General features: G+C 38.3%; 1 protein-coding gene across 3 annotated transcripts in view; it reads right to left on the bottom strand.

Moving 5' to 3' along the window:
- pcbp4 (poly(rC) binding protein 4) overlaps nucleotides 1-14167 on the bottom strand; it is a 106431-nt gene that overhangs the window by 44339 nt on the left and 47925 nt on the right. For all 3 annotated transcript variants that reach the window (XM_017713314.2, XM_017713315.2, XM_017713316.2), the window contains exons 4-5: nucleotides 12785-12808; nucleotides 2679-2711 (exon numbers count right to left, since the gene is read on the bottom strand). In XM_017713314.2, coding sequence (XP_017568803.1) covers nucleotides 2679-2711; nucleotides 12785-12808 — 57 coding nt within the window. The remainder of the gene's footprint in view (nucleotides 1-2678; nucleotides 2712-12784; nucleotides 12809-14167) is intronic.

Genomic DNA, 14167 nt, shown 5'->3' with positions numbered 1-14167 from the left:
GCCATACACACTCAGGAACACAATTGGGGAACACACACACACACACACACACACACACACACACACACACACACACACACACACACACACACACACACACACACAGGGGGAGGGTGATAGTGGAAATATGTCAAGATTTTTTTTTACAACATACAAAATGTAGCAACATATTTTTCAGTTTTCAAACACGTCCGAAAAGAAAAATTGCACCAGTAAAACAGCACAGCCTCAACAAATACATGAAAAACTATGAGGAGACAAAGTATCGAGGAACGAGCAAAAAATCAAACAAGCATATTTTAACGGATTGGGATAATAAACTGTAATAAACCCATCTAGTTCAGATTATTCATTACATTTTTAAAAATTTTATTGCATTCTACCAGTGTCACTTTCACGGAAGTGCCATAAACCATTTTATCCACACATACGTTCACCAAGCTTTGACTGAGTTCTCTTCTAATACACTTTGAACATACTCATAATAATGAGATCAGATTAGATTACATGACCCTTATTAGTCCCGCAATGGGGAAATGTCACCTCTGCATTTAACCCATCCATGCAGTGAAACACCACATACACACTAGTGAACACACACACTAGGGGGCAGTGGGCACACTTGCCCAGAGCGGTGGGCAGCCCTAGCTCTGACGGCCAATCAGATGCATCTTACTATGCAGTTTAAATTTGAGTTCTACAGATAATGCTGATGCCTATGATACACTCAGAAAGGTGCATCACGCTATTAATTAAGATAATAATAGCCATAAAACGCAGTCATACACAAAAGTTTAAACACCTCTGGTCAAATTTCATGTTTTGCTGATTTTTTTGAAAACAAGTTAGCACATCCTCTACAGAGATTACTTAAATATTTTAATGCACAATCACTGCTTATTTGCATATATCTATCTTGCATATAACATGTATCTGCCATCTTTTACATAGGCCACATTTTATGTTTTATTTTTCTCCAATGTGTTAAGTTCAGCACATAAACATTAACTATGCAGAAATGTGTTCTCTATAGAGAATCCGTTCACTTATTTTGACTCATACCTTTGCAAACAACTGTACACACACAAATATATTTGTGTATTAGTGCTGCAAAGTTAATGTGCTAATATTATATTAACACCACTGTTTTCCTAGTTTGATCTGTAGTTCCAGGCTGAAGCCCAGCTGCATTGTGCTCTATGTTACTGTAACTGTAGCCATATCTTCTAAATGTAAGTTTTAAATGGCAAATTCCACTGCTGGCTCTCTTGGTAATACGTATTTCCAGCTACTGCCACTCTGAATTTGTTCAAGACTAAGGTACACTGGATCTGAAATATCATTTACAAGCAAAACACACCACTGACACCAGCAATGGCAGTAATTTGGCAGACTATGCTGGACAGCGTTTGAGGGAGGACAGTGGATAAATCAACAACCTGCAAACTAACAAAAGCAGCAACAAAGCTCCAGCTCCCCTGAGAACCTTAGTGTAACAAACCCGAAAGCTTTATAAACGTGAGCAAGAGGCTACAATCACAGAACAGTTGAAACATTGACTGTGTTGATGATATATATGATATATTAGGACGGCTCATTAGTCAGAACCTGAAGCCACTGTTGCTGGATGTCACTGTCTGTGTTTACATGTAAAGATCTTTGCCAATCGGACTGAATACATTCTGATTATAGATTAAGACTGAGATGTTTATATTCATTATATCTACTCAACAATCTGATGGAAAATCTCTGTTTACATGTGCACTACAAGATCCAATTTGACACACATGCATAGATACATACCAATTAGTGTAGACATTACCATGACAACCAGGATCAGGTGAGTCCAGTCAAAGTGAGATGAGCAGCAGTGAGCAGTGCTTGTTGAAGGTTATAAACTTTCACTATGACGTGACGCACTTGCTCAGAACATACTTAAACTTTCTGATTGGGAATGTAATCAGGTACAGGCGTTTACAAGGTTATTATTCTTCTATTTAACTAATTATTTACATGATTACTCACCTCGTTCAGTCGGACAGAAATTGTATTCTGAATGGCCTCAATCAGACAAGTCTATTCCGACATGCGCGTGTTCTATTCTGATTGGGCTATTAGTCGGATTATTAATGGATTATCAGGCTGCATGTAATCGTGGCTGGTGATAAAAATTGTAAACTGCGTTCACTTTGTGGAAACGGCATGCTTTTTCTGTTCAGGTTCATGTAAATGGTGCATTCACAGGATAATAATAATGTTATTGAATTACTGAAAGAGATAAATGTATTCTGACGAAGCCTATTTTGTCAGCTTCCTCATCTGCTACTGGCTGCCCCCTTTTGCTCTGCTCTCCACTCGCTTTTAGTTTTCAGTACTTTTTCCTGAAATATTTCCTTATTTTCTAAGTTAAGGAGCCCAAACTGCACACACTGACTTCCTTTAAACAACAGATCTTCTGGAAAGGCACATATTTTATGTCAAATCAGACAACTGTCTCATATTTTGACTGATGCTTTGAACAAAAAGACATCAAGATCATGATGAATCACATTAGAAAGTATATATTAGAGGTGGGAATACAATATGACATTGTTACTAAATATGTGATTCCCTGTTGTGTAATTGTGTGTATAGCTTGAATTCAGCACATACATAAAGACAGATTCAACATGTCTTACCTCTTCTCGTATCCTCTTCACAGTCTCTCCTTTCTGTGAGAAAGAAAGAACAAAAAAAAGTCATTTTAAATTCCTCTCTCGCTCCATCCAGCTACCTGCCACGCTGTTCTTGGCGATGTCCTTCTACCTGACGAATAAATGAGCTTCACTAGTTGAACAGATAGCCCAAATTAATATCAATTCTGCTTCACTACCCAGCAATATGGCTTTTGCATGAATAGGTCCCACAGGAGCCGCTTCTCCGATTGAGGCCCCACTGACTGCTATGACTAAGGGAATCAATAGCTCTTAAATCACTTAGCCTGACGCTCCCTTTGCTGTCCCACAAACAGGGCCTGCTGGTAGGGGTGGAAGAAACGCTGGTGTAAAAGTGAATAGAGGTATGAGGTTGTCTCATGATATGGATTTTACCATATGGCTCATTCTGCCAAATTGGTTCAAAAATACATGACTTACGCTTTAGACTAAAATTCTTCAGCGTTGAATGACTCAGTTATGTTAATTTTATTAAAACAAAAAACTGAACATTCTATTTTGTCACTACTACAATGAAATATTAGCATATCGCTGCTGTTGGAAGAAAACCTTGTATCGCTATTTTTTTTTGTTTGTTTTCAGTTTTTGACATAATCTGAAAATGCCTGTTGGCCTTTACATTGTGTGTCAATTTCATGGACTAAATGGACCCAAAATGACTTGTAAAAAAGTCTGGTTCCATTGTCTTATATTAAAATTGAAGTAGATTTTTTCCTTCTCCTGTAAAGTTACCATTTTGTACATACAAAGTTTTGTTCCGACAACAGTGAAAAGTTTCAATAGTGACTTAACAATTTTAACCAATCTTCAGTAGATCCCAAAACACTAGACAGTACGTGACCATCAAACACAGCTTTGAACAGTTGTACACACATAAAATCACGATATTTTTATTAAAAATTCATTTATGTGCAGAAAGTATGTTCCAGTAGTGACAACTGACTCTCAGATTTTGGGACACATTTACTTTAAAACAATGGGTTCTAACTGCTCACCAGGTGGCCATGAGGGACAGGGATGCTAGTTTTTTATATAAAAAATATTAAGAAACTCGAGATAAATCAATCTTTCAACCTCAGTCTGTCTTTCAACAAATGTTAAGCATTATTTTCACATGTGTAAACATGTAGGGGTCAGGGTCTCAGACAGACACCTCCCAACAGAAATTGGGTGAAATTGGTGTGTATTTAGCTTATTATTATTTCAGCTGATCCATTTGGTTTAAATACATCATCACATAATCCTTGTTTTTTTTATATTTTTTACTGTTCAACTGCAGTTTTAATTAATTTGGTACAATAGTCCATACAGTGGAAACCATGTTAAGCACAAGAATGGTAAACCTTGGCCCCAAGATCAGCTTCAAGCCCATAAAAAAGTATATACAAAACCAAAGCATCACAGAAATGTTTACTTTGGTGGGCTGCATTCTGTTGATGCTGATTATTAGGCCCACTTTCCTGCTGTTTCCTTTTTAAATGTTTTGCTGCACTCTGGACAAAACAGATATGACATTACTTGCTGAGCGAGACAAAAGAGGACATAACCAATCCAACTCAGAGCGATAAATCTGGAGTAAACAAACAGGGAAAAGCAAACCTTTTTTTGTTAGCTACAGCAAAGTACTATTTTACCGATCAGCTACAGAATTAAAGATGAGTGAAGAGGCAAAAACCAAAAAGAAAGGATGAAGGAAACAACACTAAGCATTTATGCAACAAAGACATCTTTTTGTTTTAGCTGCAAACTGCCTGAGGTTGGTTTTATAAGGTTAAAAAGGATTCTGTATCATGTTAGAATGAATAAGAATTATTAGTATTAGTATTATTGCTGTTTTTATTAATCAATCTTTTTTGTATAGTCATATCATTATCATACAAATGTCTTGTACTTTACATCGGACAGGAAAATGATATAAATGAGAAGATTATATCTGACATTTACAGAGTACTGTATATGCACCCTTACCCTCTGGAAGGCAGGACAGTGCACAGTTATGGGAGGAGATCCAAATACCTGTGTGTGGTGGGGTTGACTGCTTTTTCCATTGTCTTTATACTAGGACAATGAGGGCTCTTACAACTGAGCTGAACAGAGTAACGGAAGGCTAGTTCTCAATTAATTGGAGGGCTGTAGTTCAAACCAAGCAGCCTCCTGTGAAACACCATTATTTGTACATTGCAATTAGTGCAATGTCTATGTATGGATTTATGTCCTGAACGCAATCTTTATTTTATTTTTCTGAACTGCCTCGTTTTTACTTAGCTGAAAAGTTAACTCACAATTACTCCAACAATCACTATGTGTGCCTCATGTTAATGTGTCTGAGCCAGTCAGCAGTATGCCGAGGTGGGTGGATCTAAAGAGCTTTGTTAGGTAGAAGCTCAGTACTTCTGCTTGGATTTAATCCATGTGTCAGTTCTGAGATCCTCTCTAAAAATGTGGGAAATACTAAAATGCAACTCGTAAACATTTTGACACTAAATTAACTTGCTGCTATTTTTCTAATCAACAGATCAGACGGCGAGTGCCCGCAGCTCCGAACTGCTGGGTGCCAGCTGACAGCAAGCTGTCCTGATTGACGAGCTTAAGAGTGCCAGTCCTCTAATGCATTACTAATAATCAACAAGCTGTTATATGCCGTTGAGTCGTGAACAGGCGCTCTGAAAAATAAAGCTTTTTGGAGTGATGCCATAGAAGAATCACGCTCGGTTCTCTAAAGAACCTCAGATGAGTGGTTTCAACAATAGACCTGAAAGGTTCTTCAGGGAACCAAAGGTTCTTTTTTGACATAAATCCAAAAAAACAAAGCCTCTCTGGCAGCTCTATGTTTATGTGTGTTTAATGGGTTCTGTTGTTATTTGAAGTGAAAATAAGGTAAACATCCTTTACAAACTCATTTTAGTGCTTAGTTTCTATTTATTGCCAAGTTTTAAATCTTGTTATATCCACCATGTGTTCAACTCAACAAATTGACAGTTATTGTGCATTAAACTATGAAATATTTCTTATTTTCATTTCCAAAATTAACATAACATCAATCGACTGGGGTGCCCAAACTTTTACATGTGACTGTATATCTATGCAATGGATAAATGTGGGATATCTATACTCTTAAAAACGATGGTCCTTCAAAGGTTCTTTTGTAAAGAAAATGGGTCTATATAGAACCATGAACACGAACCCCTTGCCTGATTAAGGTTTCTTTGCACCATGAAAGGGTTCTTCAGATTGATGGACAATGTGTTTTATCTGGTTCTAAAAGGAAACTTTTTATAAAGGGATTCTACACAGCACCAAAAGGGTTCTTCCATGGTTATGGTGTTGAGCCTGTAACAATAGAAGAGCCCTTTTTGGTGCTATATAGAACCCTTTTCTATACACCTATAGCCACATATAGCACATTCTCCATCAATATAAAGAACCATTTAATGATGCAAAGAACCCTTAATCAGGCAAAGGGTTCTTTGAGTGTTCATGGCTCTACACAGAACCACAGTCTTTACTAAAGAACCATCTTTAAGTGTGTACTCTTTAGTTCTCTGCTTCTAAAGGGTGACGGGTGAAGGAGAACAAGCCAACAGAGCTGCAATGAGCCCCTGATGGCCTGTCGGCAGTTAACATGGGTTACGCAGGACGTGATCGAGCATTAAAGGATCACAATTTCAGAAATGTCACTCGGCTGCCTGGAGATGGCTATATATAATTAAGAGAGCAGATTAGCCTGTTTCTCGTGGCGGCTAAGAGAAGCGAGTCGGAATGGAGATGAGATTTTTGTCTGAGAAACAAGATTTTTAGTCCTGTAATAATATATTTTAAAGGCATAAAACAACAGACGTGGAAAATGGCAGATTAGTTAGGCTTTACATAATATAACTGCTATGTAATTGAATGTAGCCAAATTCACACAATAACAATTCTTTTTGGATATCTGTGGCTGGACTATCAGGCTGAATGTTGTGTCGTGTGAATAGATTTAAAGTAAGTGGACTGTTCTCAATGGGCAGCCACCCAGGTCGCCCATGTCGTAGTCCTGGCCTTGCCCAAGGGCTCTGAAAGGTGATGCGTTTTGAAACATCAGTTCACTTTTAATCTATTCACACGCCTTGCCTTGCGCCCGATGACTGCTGGGATAGGCTCCAGACTTCCCAGCGACTCAGAACGATAAGCGGCAAAGATAATGTGTATTCACACACCATTACATTCAGCCTAATAATCCAGCCATAAATATCAGTGAAGCATCACCTTTGTGTAAATTTGGCAGACAGTCGGGTCTGCGTGGCTAAAACATAGACAGGACCATTTCAGCATCTTATAGTGATCTTCGCGAGTGAACTCTCACATGCATACCTGACCCATCTTGACAGGACTTAGCTGAGGGGTTTACTCTGGTTCAGTTTAAAGATTTTGTACGGAATCGATAGAATGCATCTTCAGCAAAACCAAGACCTCTTCGCAAACTATAACTTAGGTTATTATCAGTGGTTCCGCGGCAACACAGCACCTTAATCTGGCCCTTCCTTGGGCACTGGGGAAGTCACGAAGGTCACTCATACAGTGGGGCAAAAAAGTATTTAGTCAGCCACTGATTGTGCAAGTTCTCCTACTTAGAAAGATGAGAGAGTCTGTAATTTTCGTTATAGGTACGCTTCAACTATGAGAGACAAAATGAGAAAAAAAATCCAGAAAATCACATTGTAGGATTTTTAAAGAATTTATTTGTAAATTATGGTGAAAAATAAGTATTTGGTCAATAACCAAAGTTCAACTCAATACTCTGTAACATAACCTTTGTTGGTGATGACAGAAGTCATTTCCTGGTCCAAGGTTTCCTGTAAGTCTTCACCAGGTTTGCACACACTGTAGCTGGTATTTTGGCCCATCCCTCCATGCAGATCTCCTCTAGAGCAGTGATGTTTTGGGGCTGTCGCTAGGCAACACGGACTTTCAACTCCCTCCACAAATTTTCTATGGGGTTGAGGTCTGGAGACTGGCTAAGCCACTCCAGGACCTTGAAATGCTTTTTAGGGAGCCACTCCTTCGTTGCCCGAGTGGTGTGTTTGGGATCACTGTCATGCTGGAAGACCCAGCCACGTTCCATCTTCAATGCTCTCACTGATGGAAGGAGGTTTTGGCTTAAAATCTCATGATACACGGCCCCGTTCATTCTTCCCTCAACACGGATCAGTCGTCCTGTCCCCTTTGCAGAAAAACAGCCCCAAAGCCTGATGTTTCCACCCCCATGCTTCACAGTAGGTATGGTGTTCTTGGGAGGCAACTCAGCATTCTTCTTCCTCCAAACACGACGAGTTGAGTTTTTACCAAAAAGTTCTATTTTGATTTCATCTGACCACATGATATTCTCCCAATCCTCTTCTGGATCGTCCATATGCTCTCTGGCAAATTTCAGACGGGCTTGGACATGTACTGGCTTAAGCAGGGGGACACGCCTGGCACTGCAGGATTTGAGTCCCTCTTGGCGTAGCGTGTTACTGAGGGTAGCCTTTGTTACTTTGGTCCCAGCTCTCTGCAGGTCATTCATCAGGTCCCTCCGTGTAGTTCTGGGATTTTTGCTCACTGTTCTCATGATCATTTTGACCCCATGGGATGAGATCTTACGTGGACCCCAGATTGAGGGAGATTATCAATGGTCTTGTATGTCTTCCATTTTCTTACAATTGCTCCCACAGTTGATTTATTCACACCAACCTGCTTGCCTGTTGTAGATTCACTCCTCCCAGCCTGGTGCAGGTCTACAATTTTCTTCCTGGTGTCCTTCGACAGCTTTTTGGTCTTGGCCATGGTTGAGTTTGGAGTCTGACTGTTTGAGGCTGTGGACAGGTGTCTTTTATACAGATAACGAGGTCGAACAGGTGCCATTAATACAGGTAATGAGTGGAGGACAGAAGAGCTTCTTAAAGAAGAAGTTAAAGGTCTGTGAGAGCCAGAAATCTTACTTGTTTATGGGTGACCAAATATTTATTTTCCACCATAATTTACAAATAAATTCTTTAAAATTCCTACAATGTGATTTCCTGGATTTTTTTTCTCATTTTGTCTTTCATAGTTGAAGTGTACCTATGATGAAAATTACAGACCTCTCTCATCTTTCTAAGTAGGAGAACTTGCACAATCAGTGGCTGACAATACTTTTTTGCCCCACTGTATGGCAGATTTGGCCATGAGCCTACTTTGTAGTCGGAACCATGAAGAAATTGCCAGCTAAGCCTGGTCAGCAAACCTTTTCTCCTTAACTAGCTTGATTTTACATTTTTACCACAAAAGTACAGAAGATTACAGAAGACTACAAACATCTACAGAATCTAGATAGTAGTTACAAGTGTAATCAAACGTCTATGGCCTATTGAAAGACCACTGACCATATGAATGACCATAGCCTATTGAGTCTATTGTAAGCTGAGCATAGAAAAATAAAGAATTGCTTAACATTGATCATAAAAACTATCTCTTCCTCTGTCATGATTTAAGGATAAAGACTTGAAGGAAAGTTCATGTGCAACTGAACTGTAGACAAATGCTGGATTGGAAATAGGAGGGAAAATACTGTGTGATGTGCTGTTAGCTGTGCATTTCTTCCTGTGGGGTAGAAGAGGATTTAAGTAGTTTGAGCACGATAACCTGCTTTTTGTTAAAGATTAATGTAGCATTACTGACTCGAGAGAAGAAAACAGACTTCAGTCATGTCATATGTCACTATGTATGAACGTTACACACAGTGGCTCAAAAAGAAGGTGCGGCCCGACGTTTAGGTCTCAAAATCAACATTATACCGTTGAAGATATGATGAGCTTTCTTTGAATAGTCTTTCAATGCACAATTATCAGACGGGAGAAGGGATCCGTAACTGGCATTACAGAATGGGATCCAAATCCCGTAATCCCTCAAATTTATATAGTGTAGCTTTTAGTAACATGCTTCAATCAAAAACATTTTAAAGTTAGTATTTTTAAATAAGTATCAGAGCGGTATCAGTATTTGTCAATACTTCAAATTTCAATATTGGTATCAGATTTGGAAACAAGGAGAGGGACTGTGCCATCTCTACATGAAAGTTGCATTGGTAGGTTACCACTTCTGTCCAAATGCCCATGTACATAGCTTATTTTTTCTGTTATATTTAATTTTATGGTCTTCTTCTGGGAGCAATAGCAGTGAAGCAGCTGTTTGGATTGAACAAGCTTTTAGAAAAGACAAAAGAACATGTGTTGTGAAAATGATGCTCAGTAGCAGCAGCAGACCCTGATAAGTCAATCCATCTCAGCTGAATAGGGGTCTATCTGTCACAGACTAAATTCCATCATGCTCTGGCTCACTGTGTGTTAGCGTCTGGTTCTTCTCCTGGGGGGGATTGGGTGGTGTGTGTGTGTGTGTGTGTGTGTGTGTGTGTGTGTGTGCGTGCACGCGCGTGTGTTAGGGGAAGGCAAAACACTGGCTAAAACCCAGGGACCTATTAGCAGGCTAGTTCTGAAGAGAGAGCCTCCGTGTCGGGAGTGATTCTCCGAGAGCCAAGGACATACTAACAGTGTGTGTGTGTGTGTGTGTGTGTGTGTGTGTGTGAGTGTGAGAGTGTGCAGAAGCGCTGCAGGTCTCTGAGTGAGAGTTAGCTAACAGTGCAAAGCTCAAAGGAGCAGCACACACACACACACACGCACACAAATACATGGCATTTTCACACTGCATGTTAATGATAATGGGCCTCGCTGTTATGAAATCACCACAGACAGCTCCATTCATGCTGCCTTCAGGGATAAACAATATCAGTCAGAGTATTAAACGATATGAGATGAGAAATGTAACAAATTCACATCATTACTGCATTTACAACGAGGATTAATCGAGCGGTTTGATATCAAAAACCTTAATGGTCAATCACTGTGATTATGGTTTACATGACAGCCTTTTAAACTTTAAAAAAAGGGTCCCTCTGCTTACATGAGCTAACATCTGAAAAATAAAGAATGCAGCAACAGACAACAGGTAACGAATGATCAGCACATAACTATCATGCAAATGTATCAAAACTATCATGCAAATGTATCAAATTCGCCTTATTAGTGTATATGGTGAGGATTAATTGTGCAGTTTAGTATTACAAACTGTAAAAGTCAAACACTGTGATTTAAATGAAAGACTTCAGTCTCAGTTTCTGTCAGCAAAAGCAATTTAATGTGAATTATTTCTTACTCAAAATCTATTCAGAGCAGTCAAAAGTTTGGATTCTAAACTTTCAATCAATACCGGGAAATTTCTAGATGCACTACTTTTACAGTGATTTACTGTAGCATAATAACAGTAAAATAGCAGCTGTGTACTGTTTTCTAAAGATTACTGTGATGTAGTTGAATTCTGCTCTATGCAGTAATAAGCTTCAAATAAAATACATCAATTTTTTATTTTTATAAAGTATACAGTATTAAGTAATTTCCTGTATTTTGTTACATAATCTACTGTTTTCTGTAATGTATAATCTCCTGTATTTTTGTCAAGTAATCTCGTGTTTTTTGTAAAGTATACAGTAATCTTATTTTTGTTAATCTCCTGCTTTTTGTAAAGTATAAAGTAATCTTCCATATTTTTATAAAGTATACAGTAATCTGTATTATTGTAAAATGTATAATAATCTGTATTTTTGTAAAGTTTAAAGTAATCTGTTTTTTGTAAGGTATAAAGTAATCTTCTGTATTTTTATAAAGTATACAGTAATCTGTTATTGTAAAGTGTATAGTAATCTGTATTTTTGTAAAGTTTATAGTAATTAGTATTTCTGTAAAGTATAAAGTAATGCAACTCAGTAGACGGTAATTTACATATGAAGAAACTGATTTAAATTTTTATTTTTTGAAAAAGATAAAGATAAATGCTGTGCAGTACATCTTAATGTCAACGTCTCATCTTACAGTAAATTGCTGTGTTATTACATAAAATAGATGAGTTAATTTCACAATAGGATAATGAATACAGTATTTTACTGTGAAAAATGAGAGTAAATATTGTGAAATCCAAGCAAGAATTAACGTGAAGTGTATGTTTTATTAGGATAAAATGGTTGTAAGGTTTAATCTGAATTTAATTTGATCACAGGTTACTGCTGTGCATACAGTCCTGTTTTGTAAAATATGTAATTATATAATTCTAGGAGCTGAGCTGTTAAATGTACATGAGCACAACATTTTTTAAACACCATTAAAACATTTTGCCAATTTGACCCTTTGAACCATCTGTAGCAGCGCAGACTGAAGTCCAGTTGCAGCACAATGTATGTAGGCTTTTAAAGGGACGCCTTCAGCAGACTACCCTGGACAGTGCATGCAGGAGATCTTGGGTAAATCTACCAGCAACAAACTAGCAAAAGCAACAGCTCCAGTTCTTGTCACAGAAGAACACACAACCTGTATGAATAAAGGCGACAATCATGGAGCAGTTGGAACAATAAACTTATTTATGATATATATGATGTATAAACAGCAGAGGTCTTCAAAATCAGGACCTTGAATCCAGTTTCCAGTCCTTTATATTGTAAACTCTGGTAGTTAATGTAACTGCTGATGGAGTTCGTTGGCCATCTAGGGCTAAATCTACCAGTGTCTGTCCAGACTAGTACTGGAAACTGGATTCAAGGTCCAGATTTGAAGACCTGTGATATGCTCACTGGAACATTCAGCCACTGTTGCTCTCACTGGAGCTTGATAAAAATTTAAAACTGTGCCCACTTTATGAAAATTGTATGATTTGTATGATGTTTAGTTTCATGTGAATGCAGCATAGATTCGCTTTTTAAATAGAACACTTTATTTTGCTTCATAAGATGAAAGTTTGAATGCGATTAACTATAGAAAATAATATATTTATTTTATATGAAATATTTAAATTATCTGACAAGCCTAGTAATTACATTTGAATAGCATATCAAAAGTAACACCTCTCATCATCTAAAGGTTAACCTCAGCCAACACAAGAGACAAAAATCTATCTGGACTGCAAGAGACAATAGTAATATCATGCAAATGGCCAGCAGAAGCCCAGACAATGAGAGATTCAGAGATGCTCACCTTGCCTATGATGCTTCCGACCTCCTGCAAAAAAAGAAGACAACATGAGCCAAATGTCAGGGTATTGATTGGAGCACTTCGCCCCAGACATCTGTCTGTGGGTTTAGGCGTCTGTGTGCTGGATCTGGTCACGCTTATAACAAACCCGTCTGATCACTATCAAATGAGGCCTCGGCACCCCCCCTGAGGAAGGACCGCCATGTCCTCATCAAATCCCTTCATCGTTCCACTTGATTTTAGGGCCACCATGAGCTGGAGACTTTAGTACACACTTTAAGAAGCAGAGATGAGATGAGACGTGCTCATAAGAACACATGGAAGGAAATTCGGTTGTAGTTAATTATCTTTCCTAACTGCAAAAGAAGGATAGAAAAGCATCCATTATCAGTTTGACTTGTAAGACTGAGCAGTTGGTTTCTTCTTGTCTTTCAGAAGTCCTTCAAAATGTATGATTATTATAATTTGACAACTTTGACATCAAATCAGCAAGCAATTAACCCGGTCAAACAAAATTCTCGCTGGTTTTACATTCAGAGACTTTGGCATATCTGGTAACTCACTGAAATCTGCCGCCAGAGGAGTTAAAAAGTGTTTACTTGGCAAGAGTAAAATATAGAAGTATACAGGATCAAAGCTTTCTGTGTGCTACTGTGTTTTCTATCTTTATATAAAAGATGCATGAGGTGTCCTTTATTATTATTATTATTCCTTCATTGTTATTTTTCCACGCAAGCCTTCAAGCTCATTTTGAGTGCAATTTGGCTACAAGCGCTTATTATTGATGTGTGTTTATCAACGTAAAGATAAAATGCTTTGGTGTTCAGAAAGGTAGTTCGTGACAAAAGAAGAATCCGCAGATTTTTGGCTTTGCTAGATCACATTTTTTCCAAAACAAAGAAATGCAACAACAATAAGTGCTGAGAAATCACTTTACTTATGTCATGATTGGCCCCTCCAAGTCCTGTCCATGTGCTTGAGTTTACCTCCAAATCCTGTCCATGTGCCTTTGTTTTGTTTCTTCCCGGTCCAGCCCCCTTGTTTTCAGACCCTGCCCCTGATTGTAACCACCTGTGTTTTCCACCTGTGTCTTGTTAACCCTCGTTATACCTGTTGCAGTTAAGGCCTGTGTTTTCCCCTGTGAGTTTGCTAGTCTTTGTATTGTATTCGTTGTTTGTTTATCCTGCGTTTCTTTTGTCATGTCTGTTCCCCGTTCAATTCGTGTTGGCTCTGTGACGCTGGACTGTTTTGATCCTGATAATGGACTTGCCCTTAATAAATTTCGCCTATCTCAGCATATGCGTCCACTTCATCATCGCTCCCCAAAGTTACAACTTATGGAGAAGGGTATAAAACCACATTATTTTTCAGTAGAAAAATCAGGAA

Source organism: Pygocentrus nattereri, chromosome 21, assembly GCF_015220715.1.
Source record: "Pygocentrus nattereri isolate fPygNat1 chromosome 21, fPygNat1.pri, whole genome shotgun sequence".
In the NCBI taxonomy this organism is placed as follows: domain Eukaryota; kingdom Metazoa; phylum Chordata; class Actinopteri; order Characiformes; family Serrasalmidae; genus Pygocentrus; species Pygocentrus nattereri.
Note: the sequence above shows the minus strand (reverse complement) of the source record. Positions and strands in the feature narration are given on the sequence as shown.